The sequence below is a fragment of the Panicum hallii genome, chromosome 6 (genome assembly GCF_002211085.1).
Source record: "Panicum hallii strain FIL2 chromosome 6, PHallii_v3.1, whole genome shotgun sequence".
Lineage (NCBI taxonomy): Eukaryota > Viridiplantae > Streptophyta > Magnoliopsida > Poales > Poaceae > Panicum > Panicum hallii.
This window is the reverse complement of record NC_038047.1, coordinates 6,958,399-6,983,443: the sequence shown is the minus strand read 5'-3', so window position 1 is coordinate 6,983,443 and position 25,045 is coordinate 6,958,399. Positions and strand designations below refer to the sequence as shown.

The 25,045-nt window shown below is 40.5% G+C and overlaps 3 protein-coding genes and 1 long non-coding RNA gene across 6 annotated transcripts; 2 read left to right on the top strand and 2 right to left on the bottom strand.

The window, feature by feature from the left end:
* Nucleotides 1-1,455: 1,455 nt before the first annotated feature.
* Nucleotides 1,456-3,882, top strand: LOC112896323 (AUGMIN subunit 1). Of its 3 annotated transcripts, none has more exons than XR_003229423.1 (6): nt 1,456-1,963; nt 2,526-2,660; nt 2,761-2,887; nt 3,045-3,182; nt 3,268-3,434; nt 3,539-3,882. XR_003229423.1 is itself a non-coding variant. In XM_025964258.1 (5 exons), exons 1-5 carry the CDS (start codon nt 1,527-1,529, stop codon nt 3,376-3,378), a joined length of 948 nt encoding a protein of 315 aa, XP_025820043.1. In that variant the 5' UTR covers nt 1,456-1,526; the 3' UTR covers nt 3,379-3,762. The 3 variants fall into 3 exon arrangements, 1 of the variants encoding a protein (XP_025820043.1); XR_003229422.1 differs by having other exon boundaries at nt 3,268-3,449; XM_025964258.1 differs by having other exon boundaries at nt 3,268-3,762.
* Nucleotides 3,883-6,432: 2,550 nt separating this feature from the next.
* On the bottom strand, nt 6,433-13,949 carry LOC112898101. The gene is made up of 7 exons (XM_025966497.1): nt 13,621-13,949; nt 13,332-13,531; nt 12,440-12,807; nt 9,804-9,875; nt 7,318-7,586; nt 7,033-7,232; nt 6,433-6,835 (listed from the first exon to the last, which is right to left on the bottom strand). The coding sequence occupies exons 1-7, from the start codon at nt 13,897-13,899 to the stop codon at nt 6,448-6,450; spliced, it is 1,776 nt and encodes a 591-aa protein (XP_025822282.1). The 5' UTR covers nt 13,900-13,949; the 3' UTR covers nt 6,433-6,447.
* LOC112897221 lies at nt 9,398-12,275 on the top strand. The gene is made up of 5 exons (XR_003229604.1): nt 9,398-9,622; nt 10,510-10,581; nt 11,235-11,447; nt 11,574-11,703; nt 11,792-12,275. It is a non-coding gene; the product is annotated as an uncharacterized LOC112897221 (long non-coding RNA).
* A 3,300-nt stretch (nt 13,950-17,249) lies between the features above and the next one.
* On the bottom strand, nt 17,250-23,777 carry LOC112898100 (endo-1,3;1,4-beta-D-glucanase-like). Its single transcript, XM_025966496.1, is given in 9 exon segments — nt 17,250-17,390; nt 17,493-17,593; nt 17,706-17,795; nt 22,292-22,321; nt 22,324-22,381; nt 22,484-22,588; nt 23,038-23,059; nt 23,133-23,330; nt 23,773-23,777. Coding segments are annotated over 9 exon segments (750 nt in total).
* Nucleotides 23,778-25,045: the final 1,268 nt, after the last annotated feature.

The following is a 25,045-nucleotide window of genomic DNA, read 5'->3' as shown; positions in this document are numbered from 1 at the left end:
CAACCCATAATATCTACGGAAGTATTTATATTACCATATCATCAAGACACCATTTTTAAAAACTATACTCTACAGCTTATAATATCTTGATGTGCATTCCTATTAAACTCACTCTCTTTCCTCCACCTATCATATTTGTTCTCCATTTATATAAAGACATCACATCTTCCAATGCACAACTTATAGTGTTGGTTTACATGTTGACACTGGATCTTGCATGAGATCCAGTTTCCTCCTCTCTCTACTCTCTCTCGTTTATTATGGTGCTATATAAGCTAAAAATCCTACATAACAGTATAATAATGTTATGAAAATCATCCTACATGGAGGGTTGGGAATGTCTAAGAATTCTGATCACGTAAAGAGTGCATTGCTAGTTAGAAAGTGAGGTGTCAATTGCCAACTAGAATAATACAAGACTATATTTTTTCTTGAAATAACGACTACTAGTTCAGTGCTCGTGCGTTGCTACTTGCGCAATAAAATCACTCTATAAGCATCAATATTTTATCATATGAAATATTTATAAAGACATGTAGTAATAGAGGCATACACTTTGCCACAATACTGATGCTCTATATATATTCCAGAGCACGCAAAACAAACATAACAAGGACTATACATTGTTGAGAAGAGAAGAAAATGTTTCTTTAGCAACAGAAAATGTTTTTGTTTGATAGAGGCCCACACCAACTCCATGTTAATTCGAGTCCAAAGTTAGAGGATGTTTGCTTCTAGAGTTAAACTTTAGTATGTTTGATACTAAAAGTATTAAATATAGACTGATAACAAAATTAATTGCATAACCCCTAGGCTAATTCACGAGACGAACTATTAAGTCTAATTAGTCCATAATTTGACAATGCGATGCTATAGTAAACATGTGCTCATGATGGATTTATTAGGTTTCATAGATTCGTCTTGCGGATTAGCCTAGGCTTATACAATTAGTCCCTGTTTGGTTCCGAGGGGCGAAACCTTAATTCTGTCATATCAAAAAGAATCTTATCATTTGGAAGTATTAAATAAAATTTGCCTAAATTTTTTTTACATAGATGGATGCTAATCCGTGAGACGAATTTAATAAGCCTAATTAATCCATAATTTGCAACAGTGATGCTACAGTAACCATCCGCTGATCATGGATTAATATATCTCGTTAGATTCGTCTCGCGAATTAACCAGAAGTTCTGCAATTAGTTTTATAATTAAATTTTATTTAATACTTCTAAATCATAGGTTTCTCTTTAATATGATATGATTAAAGTTTAGCCCTCTCACACACACCCCCTTAATTTGTAATTAGTTCATGCTTATTAACATCCGAACACCCCTTATCTAGGCCCAACGGGCAGAACAGGCCCAATAGACTGTTCAACTCATCCCCGAACACGCCCAGCTCAGGAAAGCCCAACCCAATACACCAATCCGTTTCCGGAAAATAATTCCCCACAAAATTCAAACACCAACCTCTCCTCTCCTCCGCGTCGCCGGCCACCCACTGACCCACCACCAACTCGCCCCCTATGGATCACGCCGCCGAGCACCTCGACCCCACCGCGCCGGCGCCCGCGTCCGCCTCCTCCTCTGCCGCCGTCGCCGAGGTTAACGCGTGGCTGGCCTCCCTTGCCGCGGAGGCCGGGTCCGGGGGCGGAGCGGGAGGGCGGGGCGGCGGCGGGGCGGCCGCGGAGCTGTCGCTGGGGCCCGATCCCACGCCGCGCGGGGTGGCCTACCTCCGCGCTCTGGCCGCGGCGTCACAGGCGCGGTCGCGGGCCGCCGGGATCGCGGCCACGGGGCTGCGCGCGCAGGCCTCGGAGTACCGCGCGGAGGCGGCGCGCCTGCGGGAGGCGCTCGAGCGGGCGGGGCTCGCGAGGGACGCGCTACCGCCACCCGCAGCAGCTGCGGCGCGCGCTGTCGCCGCCGTCGCCAATCTCCTCGCGATCCGTGACACCGAGATGAGCAGGTGAGTCGTTGCGCTAGGGTTCCGAGTATCGAATTATCGAAAGGACATAGCTCGTCTTTTCTCTCATAGACGCAGTAAGTGAGAGATCTGTACTTCTGATGGGTACACTTGTTTAGGATTTGGGATTTGTCACACTTATTGCATGAATCGACGGATTTTGTCCATTTCAGTTAATGCTGGAGGTTTTGGTCGAATAGCAAAACCAAGGCATGACTGGAGACAATGCTATTTTTGCATTTGTGTTTTGGTTTGAATGCACGAAAGCTGAGAATAAATTAACACCGGTTGCTGCAATTCGAAGCAAAAATCTAGATAAGCAAACCTGTAAAATTCTGTCCTCCAGTGTTGTATATACAACTGAATGTAACACCTTCTGTATTTGATTATTCTGATTTAGTAACTTTTTCATCAACTTATTCAAGAAAAACTTCGCCATCAACTCTGAGGAAGCTGGTCAATAGATATTAGTGATGTTTTGGTCTTTGGTTGCTGTAGGAACTATTACGATTATTCTTTTTTATTGGCCTTTCTTTTACTAGATTCTAAAATTTTTGTCATGCAGCTTTGTGGTGGCTAGTGCAGACTTGTCACTGAGGCGAGCAGAGGTGGAGGAGAAGAGAGACAAAGTGCATAAGGAGTCAAAGGCACTACTTGATTACACTCGGAAGGCCATAAACAAGCTTACTGAGCTGAAGAAGTGAGTGAAAAACTGTCATTCATAGTTGACTTAAGGAGTGCTCACTAATCATTATCACCTAGATTTCTGTGTCAAACATTATTACTTGTGCTGTTTCTAGGATGCTGGAGAAATTTAAAAATGATGTGGAGAAGCAACAAGCAGAGCAAATGACGGATTGGCAGACAAAGCTTGTAATGATGGACTCCAAGGAACGTCAGTATATCCTCCAAGTCTCAAATTATAAGGTGACTATCATTTTGTATGATTCATATTTGGAGTTGGCTTCTGCTTGTGCTTCCAGTTGTTGATTTTGATGCTGTTTAATTACAGTTACACACTGTTGTCTGATTAGGGAATCTAGTTTGACGCCTTTTGAACTTGTTGTCTTATTATATTTGTCAGGCAATGCTTAACCGAGTGGGTTATACACCAGAGATCAATCATGGTGTGTTGATGGAAATGGCTGAGCATAAGAAGGATCTCGAGAGGAAGACAAAACCCATTGCTGATACATTAAGAAGTTACCAGGATTTACCTCCAGTAAGCCTTTTGCCCTTTGTTTTGTTCTTTTTTTTTCAGATGGAATCTGTTGCTAATTCTTGAGTACTATTGCAATTTTTATCAGGATAAAGCTCTAGCAGCACTAGCTATAGAGGACAAAAAGAGGCAGTATGCTGCTGCGGAGAAGTACCTTGAAGATGTGTTGCAATCTGCTCTAACCACAACTGGCCTATAATGTTCATAGTTTTGTTTGGTGTATCTTACATGTTGGCATTGATTGGAAGTGTAATGGTAATTAACTTCCTTGTAAGTTGTAACTTGGTTCTATAATTATGTACTATCCTTTGTTTTCCTAACTAGACAAATTTCACAATAGATACTAAATTTTGTTGCAGTTAATCAGTTATGATCTCAGCAAGAACCAAGACACTCGCCAGACAGCTTGCCCTGTGTGTGTGTGCACGCGTGCGTGCATGGTTGTCTTAATGTGAATGTGATTTTGGATGGCCATTGTGAACTGTTGAATCAGTGATCGTGTTTGTCTACAAATTAGCTGAAATGTTATGTTTTAATGGATATATAATTACCTTATGGTATGCATGCTCTTTTTCGCTTCTCATTCATGCATTCTAGCATATATCCCAAATTTGTCTGTAGCATTGAAACAAAACTCAATTGCTGAGGCTAACACTTTGTATTCTGTGATTTATGTAAGATTGAAATATGGTTCATTTTCAAATAGCGGAATGTGGGCAATAAATCTTTTAGTGGTTTTAGATATTTAGTTCTAATCTTGGATTAGTTGATGATCTAGTTCAGATATGTACAACCTTTACCAGATTTTTGAGCTGATTGACCAACTAGGTTGGCTATAATCATGAAAGGCAGACAAATTGAGGATGAACATACTGTATATTCCTGATTTTTGTAGAGACCGCAAATGGCTGTTTCATATATCCAACTGTCCAGAAAGTTGGTGTGCCACTTTCTCTGAAGATAACATGTTTTATTTTTCTTGATTCCACAAGAATCTATATTTATTTCCTTTCACATTCTATTTTTACATGACATTGTTTGACATGGAGTTTAAATTCTTTTCTGGTGTTGCATTGCATGCCAACATTTGCATTAGATTCTTCAACACAGGAGGCAGATGCATCATACAAATGTGAAGAGAGAATCTTTTGGGTATGTGCTCTGCATGTATAAATGTGATACAGACCTTGTTTAAATATTCCAACAACTTTCTCTCCTCTGATGCTAACATTTGTTCCATCTATTGCCTTTGCCTGTAAACAGTGCATGGTGTGCTATGTAATGGGGAGTATGTTGGCAGGACTCTTGGTTGTTTTCTAGTTAGTTGACCTTTTACTTGCTGAAGGTAATTACCCTTATATTTCTTCAAGAAATGGACACAACCACTGTTGAATTGCCGTGCATTTGACTCTTTTGCTCTTTCTTTGGATATGCTATCATTTTTGAAACTGCGGATTTCAATCCATATTCCTTACTAATTTCTATGGTCTGACCTGGTAACTGCATTCGTTTCCAATCAATTAACTAATCCATATTTACACACATAGCTTTAAGCTTGCTTCATGTTCATGATTTATTCTTTAAGTTTATTGAGGACAAGGCATTTTATAGTTTCTCAGCTGAAAGTCTTTATTTAGCATGTGATTTACGGTACCTATGGGACAACTGCAGCATTTCCTTAAAAAAAAGAAAGCTTGCAATAATTGTAACTTTTTCTTCTACTTCATTGTATAATGCAATATTTTTTCCTTTAGCATAAGGAAAAGTGTGTACAACAAACTTACAGAATATGATAGTGTCAGAATACCTAGATCAGAGCTAACATAAAGGTATGGAGAGTTTTCCCAAATGACCTTCTAACTCCAATCTTTTTCCCAAAGAGAGGGGATATGGGGGACTAGATCTTGTCCCAGTATGGTCTACTATTGCAGTAAACAAGTTTTATTCTCAGAAACCATATTGTAGGGCCTCTGTTCCTCGATCTTCACTGGTGTTGGAACTGTCCTGACTCCTGAATAATGTCATAGCTAGCATTATTCTGGAATTCTCATGATTTTGGATATTTTCTGTAACAATATGGCTTCTACATTGGGAAATGTTACAGTATGATTTCTAAACCTTACTTTTTTTCTGATGTTTTTTTATAAAGAAAAAAAGCCAAATTCTCAGTGCAATTGCGGTTCCTAGCAAAGTGGCATGTAAATAGCCATGTCTGTGTATGAAAACACATTTGTATTTTTTTTCTTATATAACTCTTGTATCTTAACAATATGCACAACTGTCACCTTTGTAATTTCTGTGCACATCTGAGTAATCTAATGTTCTAAACTGCCATAATTTTAGCCCACCATTACAGTTGGTGATTATTCCTTCTCCGTTATGTAAATTATATGCCTTTTCCTTCTTCTTTTTTTTTTGACACACTAATACCTCCTTTTTTCCTTTTTGACCTTGTTAAACCTTTTTTGGTAGCTCATGTTAGCCTACCACAACTTGCTGGAAGTAAGGTTTAGTTTTTACTGTTGTGATCATTGACATCGTCGTTGTATCAATATGGGAGTGAGTGAAGTGGCTCGAGTCCTACTGGTTGATTGATGTGCAGAATAGAAATGATACTTTTTTTTGAGAGGAATAGAAATGATACTGACTGGCTTTGAAACTTCTCTTTTCATGGAAACTTGGGGTGGGCGATCTGTGTAATATGTTCAGATTTGTATGTACCTGCCATATTTTCTTATTTCAGCGACCATGGTGTTTATGTTTGTGTAATCTGTTTCTGGTGCTACTGCCAAGCCATGGGCAGGGATGATGGATTATTTTTCTTGGCCAATTTTACCACTTAGGGTTAGTAGTGAAGCACATACAATGAGTGGCACTATGTGTCCTAGTTAACTCCGCATTTTGTCCAATGTAGTATCCTGCTTCAATGTGATGTATCTTTGATCCACCACACATATTTTTTGCTAACGTGAAATACAAAATGGATTGCTTGGCTTCTTATTGCACTGTTTGCATTTTCTTTTGGCAGTGAATTGTTACAAATCCAGCTCACCATATCATGGTTTACTCTTGATTCTACCATTTTCAGCTTAATTTGTTTGATATATATGGTCAGCAAACATATGAGCATCAATGTTTTATCCCCCCACACCCTAAAAAATGCAATGTACAATACCATTTGTTATGACAATCATACTCGTAAAGAATAGACTACATCCTCCAAGGCTGCGATACTCCTCGCCCTTTCTATATGCTTGTTGGATAACTTCTACTGCGATGCACATTCTGGGGGGTATCCATCAGGAAACCTCCTTGAGTCGGTGCAGTAGTCATATATCTTGTTTTTATCATCCACATCCTTCATTTTCTGCTGCCCCTCCTCATCCAACTCCTTATTAAACCAACTGCTATCTCCAGAACCCTGGCCGCAAATCCAGGCTTTATTGTACGGGACACAAGCGTTGGCTGTGTAGTTCCGGAAGAATGCTGTGAACGGTGCCTGGGACCAGTCAGTTTTGATGCGTCCACCCTGCGTTGCCCAATCCTCAGCGTTCCAGATGCTGGCATACATCCTCATAGGCTGATAGAGTGGGAAGGGAGTATCAGCCCTCATCTGATTTTTCATCCGCCGGATTGGTTTGCCATTGACAAGTATTCTGTATCAGTGTATCCCAACAAAAGACAAATCGTTTAGGCCTTGCACATTGAAATAGCTATGCTGAACAAAGCTTCTTGTTTTTGAAGTAGCAAACATTTCTAGAATTGCTTACCAAACAGCACAAAATTGCCAATATGAGCCTTAGTAGCTTTGCATAGGAACTAATAATTTTACCAAGATAAAGGGGGAACTTACAAGATCATGTGCGGGTTCCAGATGATGGAGTAAGTATTGAAGTCTTCAGTGGGATCAAACCAAAGACGGTACTGCTTTTCTCGGCCACCTTTTCCTTTGGCATAGATGTTTGTGTGAAGGGTGTATGGTTCACCGGTGGTGTTCCCCAAGAATTCAAGGTCGATCTCATCATGGTACTGCCATGGCCCCTCTGTTACCATCTAGTTTTGGATCAAGAGAAAAATGGTTAGGCTAAGGATCCATAAGTAACCTGAATGATGATCTTTTGGTTTCTTGATTACTTACATATATTGTGGTCACCGTGCCAGCAGATTCCTTGGGGACAAGCTTGATGTCAATGTCGAACCTCCCAAAGAGGTACTGGCTCTTTGAGCGGAACGCCGAAGTCGTCCACCGGTCAAGGGTGAGTGACATGGTTTGATGGCCAGCGCTATCATAGAGCACCTGCGTATTGCCCCACATCATTTCAATGCTGTCGGTCATGTCGCTAATTGCTGGGGAGATGGTTAGGATGAAATACAAAGCTGCTAGTATCCTAGCCTGCCTCATGGCCTCTGGTGGTATTTAGTGAGTGGACACACTGTGGATGTAACGCGTGGAAACAATGTCCTTATATAGACTAAGAGAAAGAGACCAGTGTGTATTCTGAACAAGATCTAACGCAGTAGGGCTTGGATTCTTGGGATGCCCATCATTAGCTGGCTTCTGAAGTAGTGGGTTTAAAAATCGATTAAAGTACTGGGAATGGAAACTTCAGGGCCGCCCCATGGTAGCTTCTGCCAAATTATGCTGGCCCTCGAGCAAGTTGAGGGTTTTAGTTTCCTCTTCCTGCAGTTTTTGTAGGGTGATATTACTATATCCACTCAATTGTAGCATATAGTTTTGTCCAAACCTGAGGTATGCTTATATGCTCTTGACAGTATACCTTTAGTATTCTACCAATGCTAGGTGGTAGAATTCACTTTTCCTCTGCTTTTTCTATTAGGAATCAGGTGTGTTCTACGTAATTTATAGCAAAGTAGTATGAAGAATTTGTTTGAGTAGACTGATTTTGGTTGACCTAACAGTTTCATTGAAGAATGAACCCCGCAGGTTTAGCAAGCCATTTAGTAAGGCAAGTGTTATTCAGAAAATAAATCATATTTTCCTGAAGTCAAACTGGAAAAACACCTGTAGATCACATGGCCGTCCATGCTGAAGTCGATCCATGAAAATTTAAATGTACAACAGTACAAGTTCCTGATTGTGTTTGCACACTGCAACCTGTTTAATCTTGTGCATGCTCCTAAAACTTGTAGTAAGCACTAAGCAGCTTGAAAATTTCGTGGCAGTTGCACAGTTTTGTGCACTAATGAAATTTGTGGAGCTCAGATTATTCTTTAGCAACTTAGATTTCCTTTTTATTTTAAACTAGTGATATTTAAGTCCAAATAGCAAAGTCTTGATGTTCATACAGTAAATGTCCCTTCTATTTTGTGGAAAATAATATAGTATTCTTGCCTTTCTTGTTCAATCTATTTTGTGTTGTGAAAAGCATCTTTTAGTGGCATCTGTACTTCAACTTGTACCCAAATTGTTTTATATTATTCCAATTATCCGACAGGTGGCTAGTGTCACTTCATATTTCTCAACTCTTTCAGATCATTACTAATGACTGGTCAGTTTTAGTTAAATGGGAGATTATGAAATTTAAATTGCATGAGTTATGGTTTAGTGTTGAGCAATCACTCTCATAAGATATATGAGCACTTTTCTGTAGGTATCAAGGCTGTAGTTTCAGGACACATAACAGGATATACTACTTCTTTCTGCCTTAACTAATAGTGACAGTGTCTCTTATTTTTATATCTCTGAATAGACCTAGAGATTGCTTCAATTTAATGCTTGGACGACTTATACTAATACTTTTCAGGCTTTATTTTTTGGCTTCTCGAATTTCTAGATACATGGCATGGGTGATCGGATTGCAGTGACCTGACAATAATATTCTGTGAGCATGCACTGAAAAATTGTTGTGTAAAATAATCAGGGGACAGGACAGTTATTGCATGGGGGCCACAATGAGTTAACAACTAGTTATAGGTGAGTGGTAAAGATGAAACTATAATTTATTCAGCCTGTTAATTACTATTACACCCATCATCTCTTGATTTGCATGTGATGCTTTTTTTCCCTATTCCAGCTGCGTATCATTGTATTAAGAAGAATTTTCTATTGATGTTAAAAGGGAACACCGCCTAATGAGCGAGATGTTTTTTTATGGGTGATGACCAAGGCCCAAGATGTTAAGATATCATCCTCGTAGCAAATGATTGTGAAAATTTACAGCCACTTCTGTGCCACAGTGGACTCTGGAGGAGAGAGGATCTCACCACTATTCCACGCATTGTAGTTGTTGTCATCTTTCCCAATCAGATGTTTATCACGGAAGTGTCCAATGAGTTACACAGTGCTCTTGTTTAGGGGAAGGTAATCGGCATACAGAGTGAATCAGTGGGTGCAGACTGTGGAAGTGAGGGACATCAGCACTTGGAATTTGTGTGGTGGTGTAAAGGAGGGAGATCAGAAGAAGCATGGCGTAAGGAACACAGTAAGTTTTTCTCTTCATTTTTCTGAAAAAAATATTGTTGTTAGAATCTCAAAAGGATTTGATCTTGCAAGGATACTAGAAATGTAGGGAAGGGAAAGTGATACATTTCACTATATTGCATTGCATAAATGCAACATGTGAGTATAGTTTCTTAACCTATGGGGCGTGGGTACCTGCTGACCTTGTTCATATCTTACATCAAGTGCATATGGAATTGTGAAAAACAAGTCATACATTTTGTTCTCAAATTCATCTGGAGTTCAGAAGAACAAGAAAGGGAAAAGTGGCACGCATACATCACATTCACTATTTACACCCAGCACTTGTGACACTTATGGAGATGATTTGTTGAAAATTTGAAATTTAGTATAGCTATGATACATTTCAGAATTTTTTAAACACTGTAACTACCCCCCTTTTTTCTTTGCAAATGCTTCTTTCAATGATGGTCTTCTATATTTTGGTGGCAGTTAGCAAACAGAAAACTGAGATTTTCGTATGTGTGCTGTGTTCAAATTACAACACCACCAAGAAAGAGCCGATTTCAATTAGCTAGAATTTTTATCAAATAACCTTCAGAGTGAGAACTAGAACTATAGAAGTTGGCAAAGGAATGTCTGCATAAGTAATCATATCGAAGTTTTGGATTCAGAGATAAGAATGTTGAAAGACTTATAGTGATGATCGGTTGAATGTCTGCTCTGCAAAATTGGAAGTTCGAACTTGTTTTGCTATTGCCTACGCTGAGTCTCCACACTGAAATAGCAATTATAACAAATAAAAATATTTGGAGAGGTAGTAGCTGCTAATATTTGTTCTGGCTACCATCATATCTGTATCACCCTATCCTTTTTTGATTATAATGTGTGGGTTGTTTCTCTTTGCAGGCTCATATAAGATTATGCCTTCAAGCACTGAAAAGAAAGGATAACTATCCTTTCCTGGTCGACCTACTGAAGGTATGCAAGTAGCTAGGCACAAAACTGTGATGACATAATGGCCGATAATTTGACTCTATAATCTAGCAATTAAAGTGTCATGTCATATATCCTAGTTTGGCAGGCGTTTTTTTAATGACTAACAGAATGCCCTTCTGTTGCTACGGATAAAAAAAAATTATAAGAGGGCATGCACAATAATTTTTGTTCGTTGAACATTGGGTTACTCTTGCATCACTTTGTAGTTATTATCTGTCAACTGAGCTATAAGGGGCATATTCATAACCAACCTATACGTTGTCGGTCACAAGCTGTGCATGAATCATGAGTTGAAACAGAAAATGCATCCAATCCTCATGTTTTAACACAGTTTTGAATTGCACCTGAAGGATTATGGTAGATTTTTTTTCTGTCGGAAGAGAATAAAGTAACCAAGATATCTTAGTTTTCTTATAACAATATTCTTGTTTTGAAAGGGAATATATGTCGCGGCAGCCTCATCGTAAGATAAAACAAATGATAATGATATTGACCAGTCATTATTATGCTCGAATAGGGGAGAGAAAAATCAGCACAAACTGTATGCACTTTCTAGGATGCTGCTGATGAAATTGTTGTTGCTTTGCAACATACTGGGTTTTTGTGAATAACACGCTTTTCAATTGAAGTTGTAGCCTCCATACAGATGAAGCTCTGTTCACTTCATTTCAAAGCTCAGAAATGTCTTGTCGAAAGCTAATTGCAATGTTTGTCATTCCTAAACAAACAATGTTTCTGATCACGGGTCACGACCAACCAGAAACTGCTTAGCAGTCTGCTGTCAGCATGCTTGTGCAAGAATTGATCTCGAATAGATCAACGCACGTAATTAAGTCCTCCAGGCTGCGGTAAGTAATATATACACCCTACCAAACCAATTTGCTTGAACGCAGAAACCAGCCTAACCTATTGATTCGTCCCACTCTGAAGTCTGAATCAAGTACTAAATCAAGTTGTGCTAAACTTGGAAGCAGCGCACCGCCACAACCATCACCATCACAGGCTTCTTCATCGAGCCCAGGCACAACTGCCACCGCAGTTGTAACTCAGGGAGGTGTTGTCGTCTTACCGCCCGGCGGCTGCCACACTTGAACTCAGAGCTGTGTCCGTTCTCTACCATTGTTCTTGCACCTGCAAAATGTCTTCCTTGCGACAAACCCTCAACCAAACTCCATTTTGTTTTGCATTGTAGAAACAACATCGAGAAACTGAGATGGTTTCCAACTTTCCATCTCTTGTGGATGCCTGTGGGAGGGATCCAGATGCGGCACAGGGGTGCCATGGGGCTCGTATCGCATTCGTCGCTGGAGTTCGTCATGGCAGACGCAGAAGTGCGCCTGACTGAAAATGGGGACCTTGGTGAAGGATGCACCAGCAGCCTGTCGCCACCAACTCAATGTTTAAAGGAAGAAAGATAAAGATTTCTTTGGGCTTGCTTTTTTCCCTTTTTCATTAAGAGATCTATGGGGTGGCTAGCTTTCGACCGTGCCATCCGATAATTTTTGGTAAAACACTAAAACTCCATTCTCATTTTTTTTTTGTACTAGCCTTGTGCTTATGTAGGGTGAGGTGGTGGTGGACCACTACATTTCCAAACAACACTCATTTTCAAACAACACCATTAGCTATTAAGTATTTTGCTCGCTGCGTCATCTTTGAAGCACATCACATTGATATGCACAACCAATTATTGTCTATTTTCTCTATTTAAACACAATGGACAAAACGTTAATTGAACTGTCCATCTTGAAAAGAATGATGGTGAATTGCTGAATCATAAAATACACCTCTCACCCTCTCTATCTGCTGGACGAATCACTTCTACTTTAATTTAACCCACACTCCCTTGGGGGTGGCCCACTCTTGTACCTCTTGGGGTCTTTGCAGTAATCATATATCTTGTTATTGGAGTCCACCTGTGTCATTTGCTGTTTTCGTGACTCATCCAGCTGCTGGTTGAACCAACCAGAGCCTGGGAGACACAAGGGGTTGTTCCCGTATTGGGGGCATGAGATGGCCCTGTAGTTCCGGAAGTATGCCGTGAATGGCGCCTGCGACCAGTCGGTCCTGACCCGCCCGCCTTGTGTTGCCCAGTCGTCGGCGTTCCAGATGGTGGCGTACACCCTCATTGGATAATAGTATGGGTACGGGGCACCGTACATCTGGTTGTTCTTGATCTGCCGGTACAGCTTGTCGTCGACAAGAAATCTGCAGCTCACAAATAGCAATATGATTATTACCCGCAGAAAGAACAGAAAACAGCGATATGGTTAGGCTTAGTGCTTGCAGAATAAGTACGTTGAACAAGATCATTTCCTACTGTGTCAATTTCTTTTTCTAGAATATCAGTGCTCCGTGTAGCCTTAGTGCCTTAAGACCTCTACTTCTCCTACCAATCTCTTTGATCTTTTTTATTATGTACTTGCTTTGTTATAAATTATATGCCACTTTTCTTTTGTCCCAAGTTAAAATTTTCCAACTTTGACTAGGTTTATATAAAAAGAACACCAATATCTACAACATCGAATTAGTTTCATTAAATCTGTTTTGATAGTGTTTTATTTGATGTTGTAGAAATTAATATATATTTCTAAACGTAGTCAAAATTAGAGAAGTTCGCCTAGGACACTGTGAGATGAACTTTATAATTTGAAACTGAAGTACTACTACTGAATGATATGGCAATGCAAAACTGAGAGCTATAGTTTTTGCTAGATAGCAGAGGAGCTTACAAGATCCAGTCTTTATTCCAGATGATGGTGTACTTGTGGTAATCTTGAGTGGGATCAAAATCAAACTTGTACTGCTTCTCTCTGCCCCCTTGTCCTCTGGCATACATGTTAGTGTGCATGGTGTAGGGCTGGCCGGTGCTGTTCCCCAGAAACTCGATATCGATCTCATCATGGTACTGCCATGCCCCCTCTGTTATCATCTGCCACCAGATCCCAACACAAATAAGTTGGCCTGAAGATCCACAAGCGAATAGAACGTCGGTAATCAGTTTGTTTCTAAGCTACTTACATAAAACGTGGTCACAGTGCCAGCCGAGTTCCCTGGGACGAGCTTGATCTCCACGTCGATCCTGCAAAATTGGCAAGTCTTCTTCGACCGGAATGCAGAGCTAGTGGAGCGGTCGAGAGTGAGAGCGATGGCCTGTTGGCCGGAGCTGTCAGTGACCACCTTTGCATTGCCCCACATTATCTCGAGGTCATCGGTCAGGCCACCGGTGACATGGGGGATGGCTAGGATGAGGTAGATAGCCGCTAGGGAGGCTAGGAGTTGAGCCCTAGCCTGCCCCATGGCTGTTGATGCTGTTGGTAGGTACAGTGTGTGAGCGTGCTTTCTTCTACATGAGTGTGCTTATATAGAGAAAGGGGAAGTGAGATTAGGGTGCTGAAGTCTAATCAAGATCTAGCATAGTAGCAACTTTGATTCTCTCAAGGTCTAAGAAATTGGAGAGAATCGTCTAGCTGGTGATCAGTAAGCGGTTATAAAAAAGTAGATCATGACTTCAATTAAAGCTTGGACAGAGAAAGAGTTGACTAACTGGTTCGAGGGCTCTCACGCAGCACCAATCTGTGAGCCGTCCCACGGTGGCTTCTGACAGGCATAGTTGATTCTTCTGCAAGTTGAATGCTTGATATCCATGTGGGGAGAGTCGAGATGAGGGCTTTTGGTATCCTTGGGTACTGTGGTTTCATCGTGCTGATCAAACTGCCAATGAGGTGATGGCCTATTCTTCCATAGGCATGTAGATTTGCAAGTCAAAATATGGCCAGTCACATGCAGATCACGAGGTCCTGTGCACAGAAGCTCCACCGGAGAATTGAGACCTCAAAGTTTTGTGCATGTCCAGTGTCCAGTGCTATTCTTTTCATGACGTGGTCTGAAGCTCCTAACTTGTACCTAATGTTACATGACATTCTGACTCCACGTTGTCATGCATATATGCTTTGAGATGCTCCTGTTAACTCCTAGGACAAAGCTAGAGTTACTTTACATTCTTAGAGCAGCAAGAAATTCCTTGAAATAAGTCTGAAGGTTTATTTCACTCTTTCAGAAGTGTGAATAAAAGTTTCCTGATAGGCCTGATAGGAAGTGCAATGAAATCGTTTTTGTATTGTTACAACAAATATAATTCCCCATAGGATTTGAAACATGTTTGGAAAGGAAATCTTACAGCAGCACCTATTGGTACAGATATACCATACCACTGTAAGTTATGTGAAGCGGCTATGGCCCTCTGAGTGAGAGTTATCACTTATCAAAGTGATTCTGCAATTCCTTTCATCCAGTTATACTCTGACAGAGCTACATACATCTCTCTGCAACCTGTCTATAGATCAAGCATTCATTCATACTGTTCACTGTAACTTGCCAGTATTTTTTTCTGTATATGGTGTGAGTACCAACTCGTACAGGTCTTGGTTGACTTACGTACAATCAATGGATTTCCAGCATTTTTACTGTGAGTTTGTGTAGAAGACCGTGAAGCCTGTACAGGTTTGTACTTCATCTCACATGGGCCGTAACTTTTCGATGTACGTATGCCTGGTCTAACCTCCAATTAATGTCCACATTTTTTTATGCATGAGATGCCATCGACCAATGCAGTCGTGATTTAGATTAGCGTAACATTGTTTGGGCTTTGTTTCTTGATTTGCAAATGCCTAGGCACATGAGAGGTGTTGAGTTCTTTCTCTGACAACTCTTGTCGCACTGGGCATGGTGCTGGGAGAGCGAAGATCATAGCATGTGTTCTGCCGTATGGGCTTTATTTTGCTTCTGCTCAACTTTTGTAGTCTCGGTATCCATTCAAAAACTCTCTGACTTCATGCTGGATGCTTCCCAGGAAACATATTTTTAATGCCTCTGTTACATTTGCAGAAATCTCGATGCGGAACTGGAATAGAAGGTGTGGATGGATTGGAGATTCCCAGTGTTAGTGTGTACGGTAACCTCCCTGTGTCTGACTGTTAAACCAGATTGATTCTAGGCAGTGGTGTTCATAGCTTTTGACTTGCAACTTTTCGTTTGAAACTCTGGACTGGGGCCAAGTCAAACGAAAAGTTGATAACAGTGATTTTAGCTAATAAGTTGGCTGTCAAAACTGACATGGTTAAAAAATCAGTTTGGATGCATTAAAACAACAAGAACAAAATAAGACTGTATTTTTTTTGGGCTACATGATACCATGAAATCAGATCAGGGTATATACCATGAAATCAGATCAGGATATATAGTATAATAGTTCTGAAACTTGAGCACTGGACTTTCAAAATGTCTTCTGGCTGATTGATGAGCATGAAACACTATTAAACAAAAACAGGACATAGTTTTAGATATAAATATATCTGTAGAATGGTGAAATTGATTCAGATAATTGGCGTTTATTGCTTTTGCCATTTTCAATGGCTGGTAGCTTTCCAAAACTCGAAGGAACCTCAGTCCTGGAAGTCAGGCCACAGGCTCGATTAAAGATGTATCTACATGGTGAGGAAGAAATAGTGTTGTTTCTTGGAATCTTGAGGTACTGATTATTTGTTCTTGGGGTGAGGTATAAAAGATTGGTTATGCTTATTTTTGGATGGTTGTCATGTAGACACCGATTTTGTTAGTTAATATTTTTGATGGAGCAAATTTCAAAAAACTACATTAAAAGGGGTGCACCCATTCAAAAAGTTACAATAAGATTGAAAAATTCAAAGCCCCACGCTTTCAAGATTTAATTTTGGAAAATTAGACTTTTATTGACATCAATATATCACAAGATAACACATGTTTTCCATTTGTAATTTTGTATCACATATTACACTTCTAAGTTATGAAAAAGTGTAGTTTTATGATAAAAAATGGGCACAAGTTTCTATTTTTTGTGAAATTGATTTGCAAGAGTGCAGTTTTGTGATACATACGCCAAGAGAAGTTTAGATTCGTCAAACTGGCTTTGAAAAGTGTACTTTTTTTTGTGATAGCTTTTAGAATCTTAGTGCAGTTTTGTGAAATTTACTGTTTGGATGAAGTGTAATGTGGCGATCTGACCTTACATACAGAGATGGAATGGTGATTACTTTGGTAGGCGGAAGACAATGTACTAGATTTGTAGACGAAGTTGCAAACTCAAGGTTTATTACTTCAATATGAGTTCTCAATAATTAAGCTTGATGTATTCGTATTAGTTAACTAGAGGATAACATGAATTAAGCTTGTATCCAGCTTGATTCCAAACATCAAGTTTTACATCAGTTCATCTACTGATTGAGATATAGGCAAGCTGAGTGCAGACATGACGATCTACTAACAGTGAACGTATGCGCAAGAACATGATTACCATGCTCCTTGAGTCTTTGGTGCATAATTCTCAGGCTACAATGTTCAAGAATGGGTGCAGAACACACACACGTGGGGCCAAGCTGGGTGTGTATTCACCTTATACAGATGGCATATTTGAAAGTTCTGGTGTTCACTAGTGATCAAGTCGACAAGGACAGAATAGAATGCATTCATCGTTGAAAAAAACAACACAATGCATTTTCATCCATCTTTCACTGCATGGTTGGTGTGCGCAAGTTTACCATCTGGATGTCCGAAAGATTAAATTAATCTTATTTATTCATCCGAAAACAATCGTGTACAGACATGAGATGTCCTCACTTCAAGTATTTGTGGAACCAGTCGAGCATGCAAGCAAGAGCTTGTTCAGCGCTTTTGACAGCGGATGGGTCGGTGGTATTATATCTGCAAGCAAATCCATGGGCAACTCCTGGCAATATCTTGACAAAGTATGGAATCTGCAGATGCCAAGTTCATGCATTTTTGTTATTCACAAGCAAATAAGTGCATATATATAGGTACATTGATAATCAGTGCCACTGAAACAAGCAGGAATTCACCACCATCCTTTCACTCAAGGTTTGGTCAAGCTGATGCACTAGCTCCGGTGGTGTGATCGTGTCATTCTGAGCTCCAAGGATCTCAATTGGACATTTGATCGCTGAGTATGAGAGGAGCATTGTTACCATAAGAACACAAGGCTTGTCACACAAATGTATCGCCAAATGCTGTATAGTGAAAGGCTGCAGCATAACGCTGTAAAAGAAGCGCACCTTTCATATGATCAACTGTCATTAATGAAGGGTGAGAAAGGACAACGGCTTCTATATCTTCAGTTTTTGCCATCTCTGCAGCAAATTTTCCTGCAAATTAAGCAGCTACAAGGTAAGAATTTCATTTTGTATGTCTTTCTTGACATAGGCTTTTGAAAACTAAAATTTTGCGAGCTTGTGAATCTATTATCTCAATACAATAGTGTTAAAAAAATCCAATACGTTCGCCAAGAGGTCTAAAAATTACCACATTAATCGAAAAAAGCGAAAAAAAGAGAAGAATATACACCGTCGGATTTGATAAATATCTAACCGTCTAAACTAATCTAAAGAGCCCATATCAAGTATGACTAATAAATATATAATTTCGAAATTAAAAGGAAAGAAAATTATCTACAAGATATAGTATGGGAGCAATCAAATACGTTTTTAAATGCTACCAGTTTTCTGGAGGCCGTGCTGCTAGCACCGCCGCTGCATGGACTGAGTGGCCGGGTAATAAGAATCTTAGGGTGGAATCGCCGCGGTAAATCTGAATCCTACGGAGGCATCGACGACCTGCTTGGTTGTGCAAATCGAAGCACCGGATCTGAGAGGACACAAGTTAAGATTCAATTTTTCTAGACACCTGCCAGCAAGCTTTCTCCAAGCCGACCATGGCTTCTCCGCATGCGGTCATCGAAACCATGTATGTTTGATTATACTACACTAAAATAGCTCAATTTTGTTGGCCATATTTATTTTCGTTGGTCTACGAAAAGCCGACAAAAACCACTAAATTAGTTCGCCGGCTTACCCAAGCTGGCGGAATTAAACTTATTTTCGTTGGTCTGGTCACGACCGACGAAACAAAGTAATATTTTCGTCAGCTTAACCTAGGCCGACGAAAATAAGTGTAATTTCATCGGCCTCCTCTGAGCCGACGAAAATACAGTTGCCCTAAGTAGCGAACTGGCTCCACGCACGTTTGCTTTGTACGTGCCGCCAAGCCCCCGCACGCTGCCGCCCCCGCGCGCCGCCGCCCCGCGCCGCATAGAGAGGCGATGCAGAGGCAAGAGGAGTGGGCAAGGCAACAACATGAGTACATGCAAGGTTTTTTCGCTCAGCAACGACAGCTTCAGTTACTATGCAAGTTTGATATTTTTTAAGTCGTTGTGCACTTTTCATTGCTATAAGATACTTGATCTATTATCGGATTTTAGTAAATATTAGCGGCTACCCTTGAATCACAATTTAATTTGCCACCTCTTCCTTCGCCTCCTCCACCACCGCCGACTTTTGTACCATATATGCATCTACCATCTCCACAAGTGGTAATTCTTTCGTATGACTAGCAATTCTCAAATTTTCTTATATATATGTACTATATACATTTAACTTTATCTATAATTAGTGTTGGTCGAGTAGTCTTGAGGAGTATCTGGCAGTCCGTCCACGCCACCATCGACAGCGCATAATATTTATGGAGGTGACGGTGGCAGTGGACATAATATTACCCCTCATTGATTTTTGCTTTTGGGTTTGGTTGACATATACATGTGATTTAGACTGTGGATTTCATGATTGCACTTATGAGATGTATTTTATGATTGCGTGATGATGTATGAATGCTGTGGTATGCTATGCTTATGGATGACTATTTTTATATTAATTAACTGCTATTTATAATTCTAGAAAACTAGTATGCAGCAGTTGTTTTGTTTTAGCAGGCGCTCAGTATTTTCATCGGCCGGGGGCCGACGAAAAACTGGAGCGTATATAGTATTTTCGTCGGCTAGCGAAGCTGACGAAACTAACTTCGATTATTTTCATCGGTCTTTGAGGCCGAAGAAACAATATCTTTTTCGTCGGCTGTGCTGGCCGACGAAAAGAAATGTATTTTCATCGGTTGCCGATGAAAATGCGTTCATTTTCATCGATTTTATTCCGTTGGCCTATTTTTATCGGCCAACCAACGAATATATATATTTTCGATGGTTTTCTAGCTATTTTCGACGGTTTCTGGCCGACGAAATTAAGCTTTTTTTTTGTGTTAGCCTCGTTTCATTGGCCTCCTACGGCGATGAGAGACCAACGGGCTCGGGCTCATGATCAGCAGGGGGGAGCGAGGTCATGAATTGGCAAGGTAGGACATGGCCGTGCATCATAAGTCAGAAATTTTTGTTTATTGAAGTTGTGTGGGAAATCGAGAAATCAGGTTATCGTCTTTTTAAGTAAAGTCATGTGCTAATACTGCGATAAGACAAGGATTTGCGCACTTCACAATGAATTTGATGACAAAGAAATATCATTAAAAACACACGGTTCTGACTGCGACCTGTCTCGGACCGCGATTGCTTCTGTATAATAGTATTAAAAGAAGATACCACGTTCGTCGAGAGGGTCTAGAAATTATCACATTAATCGGAAAAAAAAGAAAAATATATACTATTAGATTTTATGAACATCTAACAGTCTAAACTAATCTAATCTAAGGATCTAAAGAGTACATATTGAGTACAACTATCTACAAGATATGGCATAGGATGAAAAATAGAAACATATTTAATTTGAAGTTTACATGCACTCTACGATCCTACATTGGTAAGGTATTTCTTAACTATAGAAGACAACCCGTGTGGAGCGAAACGTTTTTAAATATTTTTAATTTTCTTTTGTATACGAATTGCATCTGGTCTTCACCTTTGGCCACAGCTTGCTGCTGGCTCATGCGGATCTGCGGTACGGAGGTAGATTAAGTAGATGAAAGTGGCTCCACCACGCGCAGTGGCAGACTGGCTCCGGGTCCAACGACCTCCACCTGGTTCCATCGGGCGGCGCCGCTGCGCGGGGTGCCGCCGCATCGGCAAGCAGCCACGATGTGGTCTGCACGACCCCACGGCCTTCGCCTCACGCCACCCCAGCCCATGGATGAGCTTCGAGGCTCCGAGCCGTATTTGTCTACCCCAGTGTTCGTTTGCTGCCATTGCCGTTAACAATAGTAAGGAGTTGTTTAGGTGTCGAGAAATCCGAAAGATTATGTGAGCTGGGTATTCATAAAAAAATTCACCTATCGTTGCTCTGTGGTCCACATTACTCGCCACTAGCTTGGTCCTTATGGCGGGTCTATCATTGTCTCTAGGGCCGTGCCCTCCTCCGCAGCTCTCCTATATCCAGTCCCCTCCAAGCCATGCACCAAGATGGTTATGCCTGGTGGGCCTGCGATACTCGAGCTTGAGCTCTTCTACATTGGTGAGCGCGCTGACGTGTAGTGGCATGTCATGTAGATTGAACAGCGAGGAGAGACGAGAGTCTGGATGAAAGGATTTTACTTCGGTGAGCAGCATTAATTCAATGTGAAAGCATGCAAAGGAAGCTTCAGGTTCTGCACATGGAGAGAAACGGTTCTTGCTGAATTGATGGGGATCAAAACTCCTCCGCCTAATTGGCCAAGTTGCGGTGTAGAAATAAAACAGTCATACATGGATAGGCTACGTAGTTACGAAGAAGAATACTGATTCTCAATGTGGATTGGTGCATTCTTTTTCCTGATTTTGTTGTAGACAAAGAATGCTAATCTCACATAGTCACATGCCAGGGTAGAAATATTTCATTACAATTCCAGTAAAAAATATGATTAAATAGGCACCAGTGAGTTTTATGTTGATTCAATGGTTTAGAAAAAATTCAAAGAATCAAAGTCGAATCCGATTAACAAACAAAAAAATGGAATTAGAAAAAGAAAAATATTAGTTGAACAAAGAGACCACGTTGAATACGATCAAGAAATATCCAAATTTGAAATAAAAAATTAGTAGTTCATTTATATGTGAATGAAGAAGTAAAATAGCTAAATAAAGCCTCTCAGATAAATACGATTGATAAATGATTAAGATTTGGAATTGAAATAATGAATTTTTTTTTTAATTTCCATCTAGATTGGGAAGCTATGCTTGTGTAAAGAGCCGATGGATAATATAATTCGTTAATAGATGAATTTTTAATTAGAACTTATGATTACCATGATAATAAAAAATGATTTGTACCATTGATTTTTACGATATTCTAATGGTCTATCTAAGAATACATGATAAGTACAATTGATAAATGATGAATAGCTAAATTCAGAATTGAAATAATAGGAATATTAGTAGTACCCTATATTAAATTGGAACCAAAATAGCAAAAATAAATAATCCATGTCAAATCAAATTAATCAATAACTAAATTTGAGAAAAGAAATGAAAAGTGTATTTTAATTTACATTAATATTTAGAAGCATATTAATTAAATAAAGGGACCATGTAGAATATGTTAATAGATAAATTTGAAATAAAAATATTATACTCATACCTTTATGTTTAGTAGATAAATTTTGAAATAAAATAATGAATCACCATGTTCATCTAGAAGGACTGGAAATTTGAACATTACACAAATAATAACTGTGGACAAAAGCATTTTCATGAACAACAATGTAAAATTATTTGAATAATTTATTTTCAGTGAAAAGAAAGTCCAAATATTAGCAGGAAAAAGCTAGCTACATGCGCTATTTGCGCAGGGCACCTTGTTAGTTCATAGTAATTGATGGGGATTTTACTCGCTACCCCAGCAATAACCACCAACCCGGATGGATATTTCTATCCTTCCTCAAAGAAGCTAAAGAGTGGCTTGGCATCTTGAGCAGCTGTGACCTGTTAGATTGATCGTGATGCAATGTAAGAGGTGTCAAAGGATTCGTTACATTGTGATTCAACAACACATGAAAATTAATTGAGAGGTGAATGTGAACTTGCCGGGGAGTGAGACTTGAGCCATTCTGAAAGAATTCTACTGTCATTGTAAGGATCACCACGGAAGAAATCAGGGACCACAACATAGTATCCTGTTACGCTATTTTTCTGCAATCACACATGCTCTGATAATTCACGTTGTAACGTTTTGATAATTCAAAGGTTCTAAACTAAATAGTGTAGGAGTCCAGGGCAGGAAAAACAGATAAAACCATAGCTGAGACTTGAAATATGGACTTTCCCTTCAAGAGCAGAAAAAAAGAAGTGAAAAAGGAAATGCAAGGTTCTCAGTAACTAAGGATTGTGTCTTTCAGTTTGACCAAGAACACCATACTGAGCGGAGCCACAGTATTTTTCTACTTGGAGTTTTCATATACGGTGTTGATGGCCAAATTGGGCTAAATTTTCCAGTTGTTTTTTCTTTTGTGAATGAAACTTTCCAGTTATCTTTTCTTAAATTTCAGTGGGAATTACATTACTGTTTCCCATAATTTGTGCTGGACCAAAATTCATAAGGAATTTGAGTCCACGAACCAAAAACCAATTGCTGTACGTACCTCAGTATGGGTGACTCGAACCCTGAAGAAAATTTAGCAAGTAGAATAGAGAAAATATCTGTCAGACGGACGCCAACTTAAAATAACCAACAAACGAACTGAGAACTTCAGTTTTGTAATGGAAGGTGTGTGACGTGGCCGGAAAACCATAGATGTCATTGTCGGAGGTAAGGACTTTCGCTCGGTTGGAGCCGGAGCGGCCGGTGACGTAGGCCCTGCCCCCGTTTGGGAGGCCGTCCACCACCCCGCCGGCCTTGACACCGCACAGCGACAGGTCCGGCTGTGTCAGCGTCCTATGATGCCATATGAGAAGATGGCGTACTCTATGAAATGCGCTTTCTAGTTTCGAGAGTGTATTTCTATTTTATGTAGCGAACCTGCTGTAATGGCCCACTAGGCGGTGAGACACTAGGCGCTTAAGAGAAGGCCCCAGCTAAGAACACAACAATTTTCAGAAAGTAAACAGTGAGAGGAATCCTTCCTCCGCGAACTATCTCTCCGATTTCCATCGTCTCGGCGTCGATCGCCGGTGACCATGGGTCGTGACAGTTGGTATCAGAGGCTTCTATCCTCGGCGTGGGTGTTGGCTGGCTTCTATCGGCGGTGGCGGCGGCATGTGGTGGTGGTGGACCAATCGGGGTTTTTTCGGTGGCGGCGGCGTTTGGCGGTGGTGGTCCCGACAGATTTGGTGTTCTGGTGGCGTTGGACGGCGGTAGGCTCCTTCCCTCTTCTTACATCATGTACGCGTGCTAGATCTCGCTACTCCATCGGCTTCAATTTGGGCAACCAATTTTGGTTTGGTTGCTTGGTTGATTCGGTACTCTGCTGAGTCAATTCGACCGTGTAATTCCTATCCACGCTTGGGTCCGCTTCTAGGAGATCTGCCACGGCACCTCCTAAACCCTCTGTGCAGACTCAGTACATTCTGGATGCCATGGATCTACGGAATCAGCAGGATTAGGAGCGCTGGGACAAACTGGTTGCCAATATGGATATATTGTTCATGCATGAGATTAATCTTAATCAGCAGCATATGATGGCTCAACTGACTATGAATACCAAGGCTGTAGGGTAACTGACGTGGATCAACAGGTGATCCCTCAGCAGATTGCAGAGATGGTGAGGGCAGTCGAACAGCTGAGTGCAGCTCGTCTTCATGAAGATTCTGACTCTGATTCTATGAGTCCTTCGATATTGTCTGAAAACATCAACCCTATGCATTCCAGTAGAGCCAATCCTCGGTCAGGGCGATCAGATACTAGTCATTCCATGCGTGATAGAGATGATCAGGGGTTCCATCCTTGTTACACTCCTCCCAAGCTGTCATTTCCTCTGTTTGAAGGGGAGAATCCTAAGATCTGGCTTGACAAGTATAAGGATTATTTCAAAATTTGCCATGTTCCTAATACTATGTGGGTGACTGCTGCTGCACTACATATGAAAGAGAATGCAGCCAGATGGTGGCAAGTGTTCAAGGTGACAGATGGGGTTTGTACTAGGTCACAGTTCTGTAAAGCTGTGGAGGAAAAATTTGGTGCTGATGACTATAGGCAAACTATTTCTAACCTGCTGGAGTACAAGTAGTTGGGTTCAGTGGAGGAGTATGCCAAGGGCTTTGAGGAGATGAGATATGTGTTGTTGATGCTCAATACTAGTCTGGGAGATATGTTTTTTGTGTCCCAGTTCATGAAGGGTCTCAAGCCTGAACTTAAAGGATCAGTCATGTCTCAAGTTCTAGCTTTAGTTGATAAGGCCATTTTGCTGGCTAAGATTCAGGAAAAACTGCAAGAGAAGGGCAAATTTAAGGCAACCAAACCTGCAATGGGGAAGAGTTCCAACTTCAATGCTAGACCTGATTACAAATCTAACCAGTCTACTTCAGGGCTGTGGAAAGAAAGGCAGATCAGAGATCTGCGCAAGGCCAATGAGCAATGCATGTATTGTGGTAAGCCCAATGACCCTACCCACCCTGAGAAATGCAAGGTGAGGGTTAGGACTCAGTTGAATG

Coding starts and splice junctions, on each gene's coding strand:
- LOC112898101 (XM_025966497.1), bottom strand. CDS start 13,899: ATGGGGCAGGCTAGGGCTCAACTCCTAGCCTCCCTAGCGGCTATCTAC. Junction 9,876..12,439: donor TGGGCCACCCCCAAGGGAGT/GTGGGTTAAATT, acceptor TCTGAACTCCAG/ATGAATTTGAGAACAAAATG. Junction 6,836..7,032: donor TGGAACCCGCACATGATCTT/GTAAGTTCCCCC, acceptor ACACTGATACAG/AATACTTGTCAATGGCAAAC.
- LOC112896323 (XM_025964258.1), top strand. CDS start 1,527: ATGGATCACGCCGCCGAGCACCTCGACCCCACCGCGCCGGCGCCCGCG. Junction 2,888..3,044: donor TCCAAGTCTCAAATTATAAG/GTGACTATCATT, acceptor TATATTTGTCAG/GCAATGCTTAACCGAGTGGG. Junction 3,183..3,267: donor GTTACCAGGATTTACCTCCA/GTAAGCCTTTTG, acceptor AATTTTTATCAG/GATAAAGCTCTAGCAGCACT.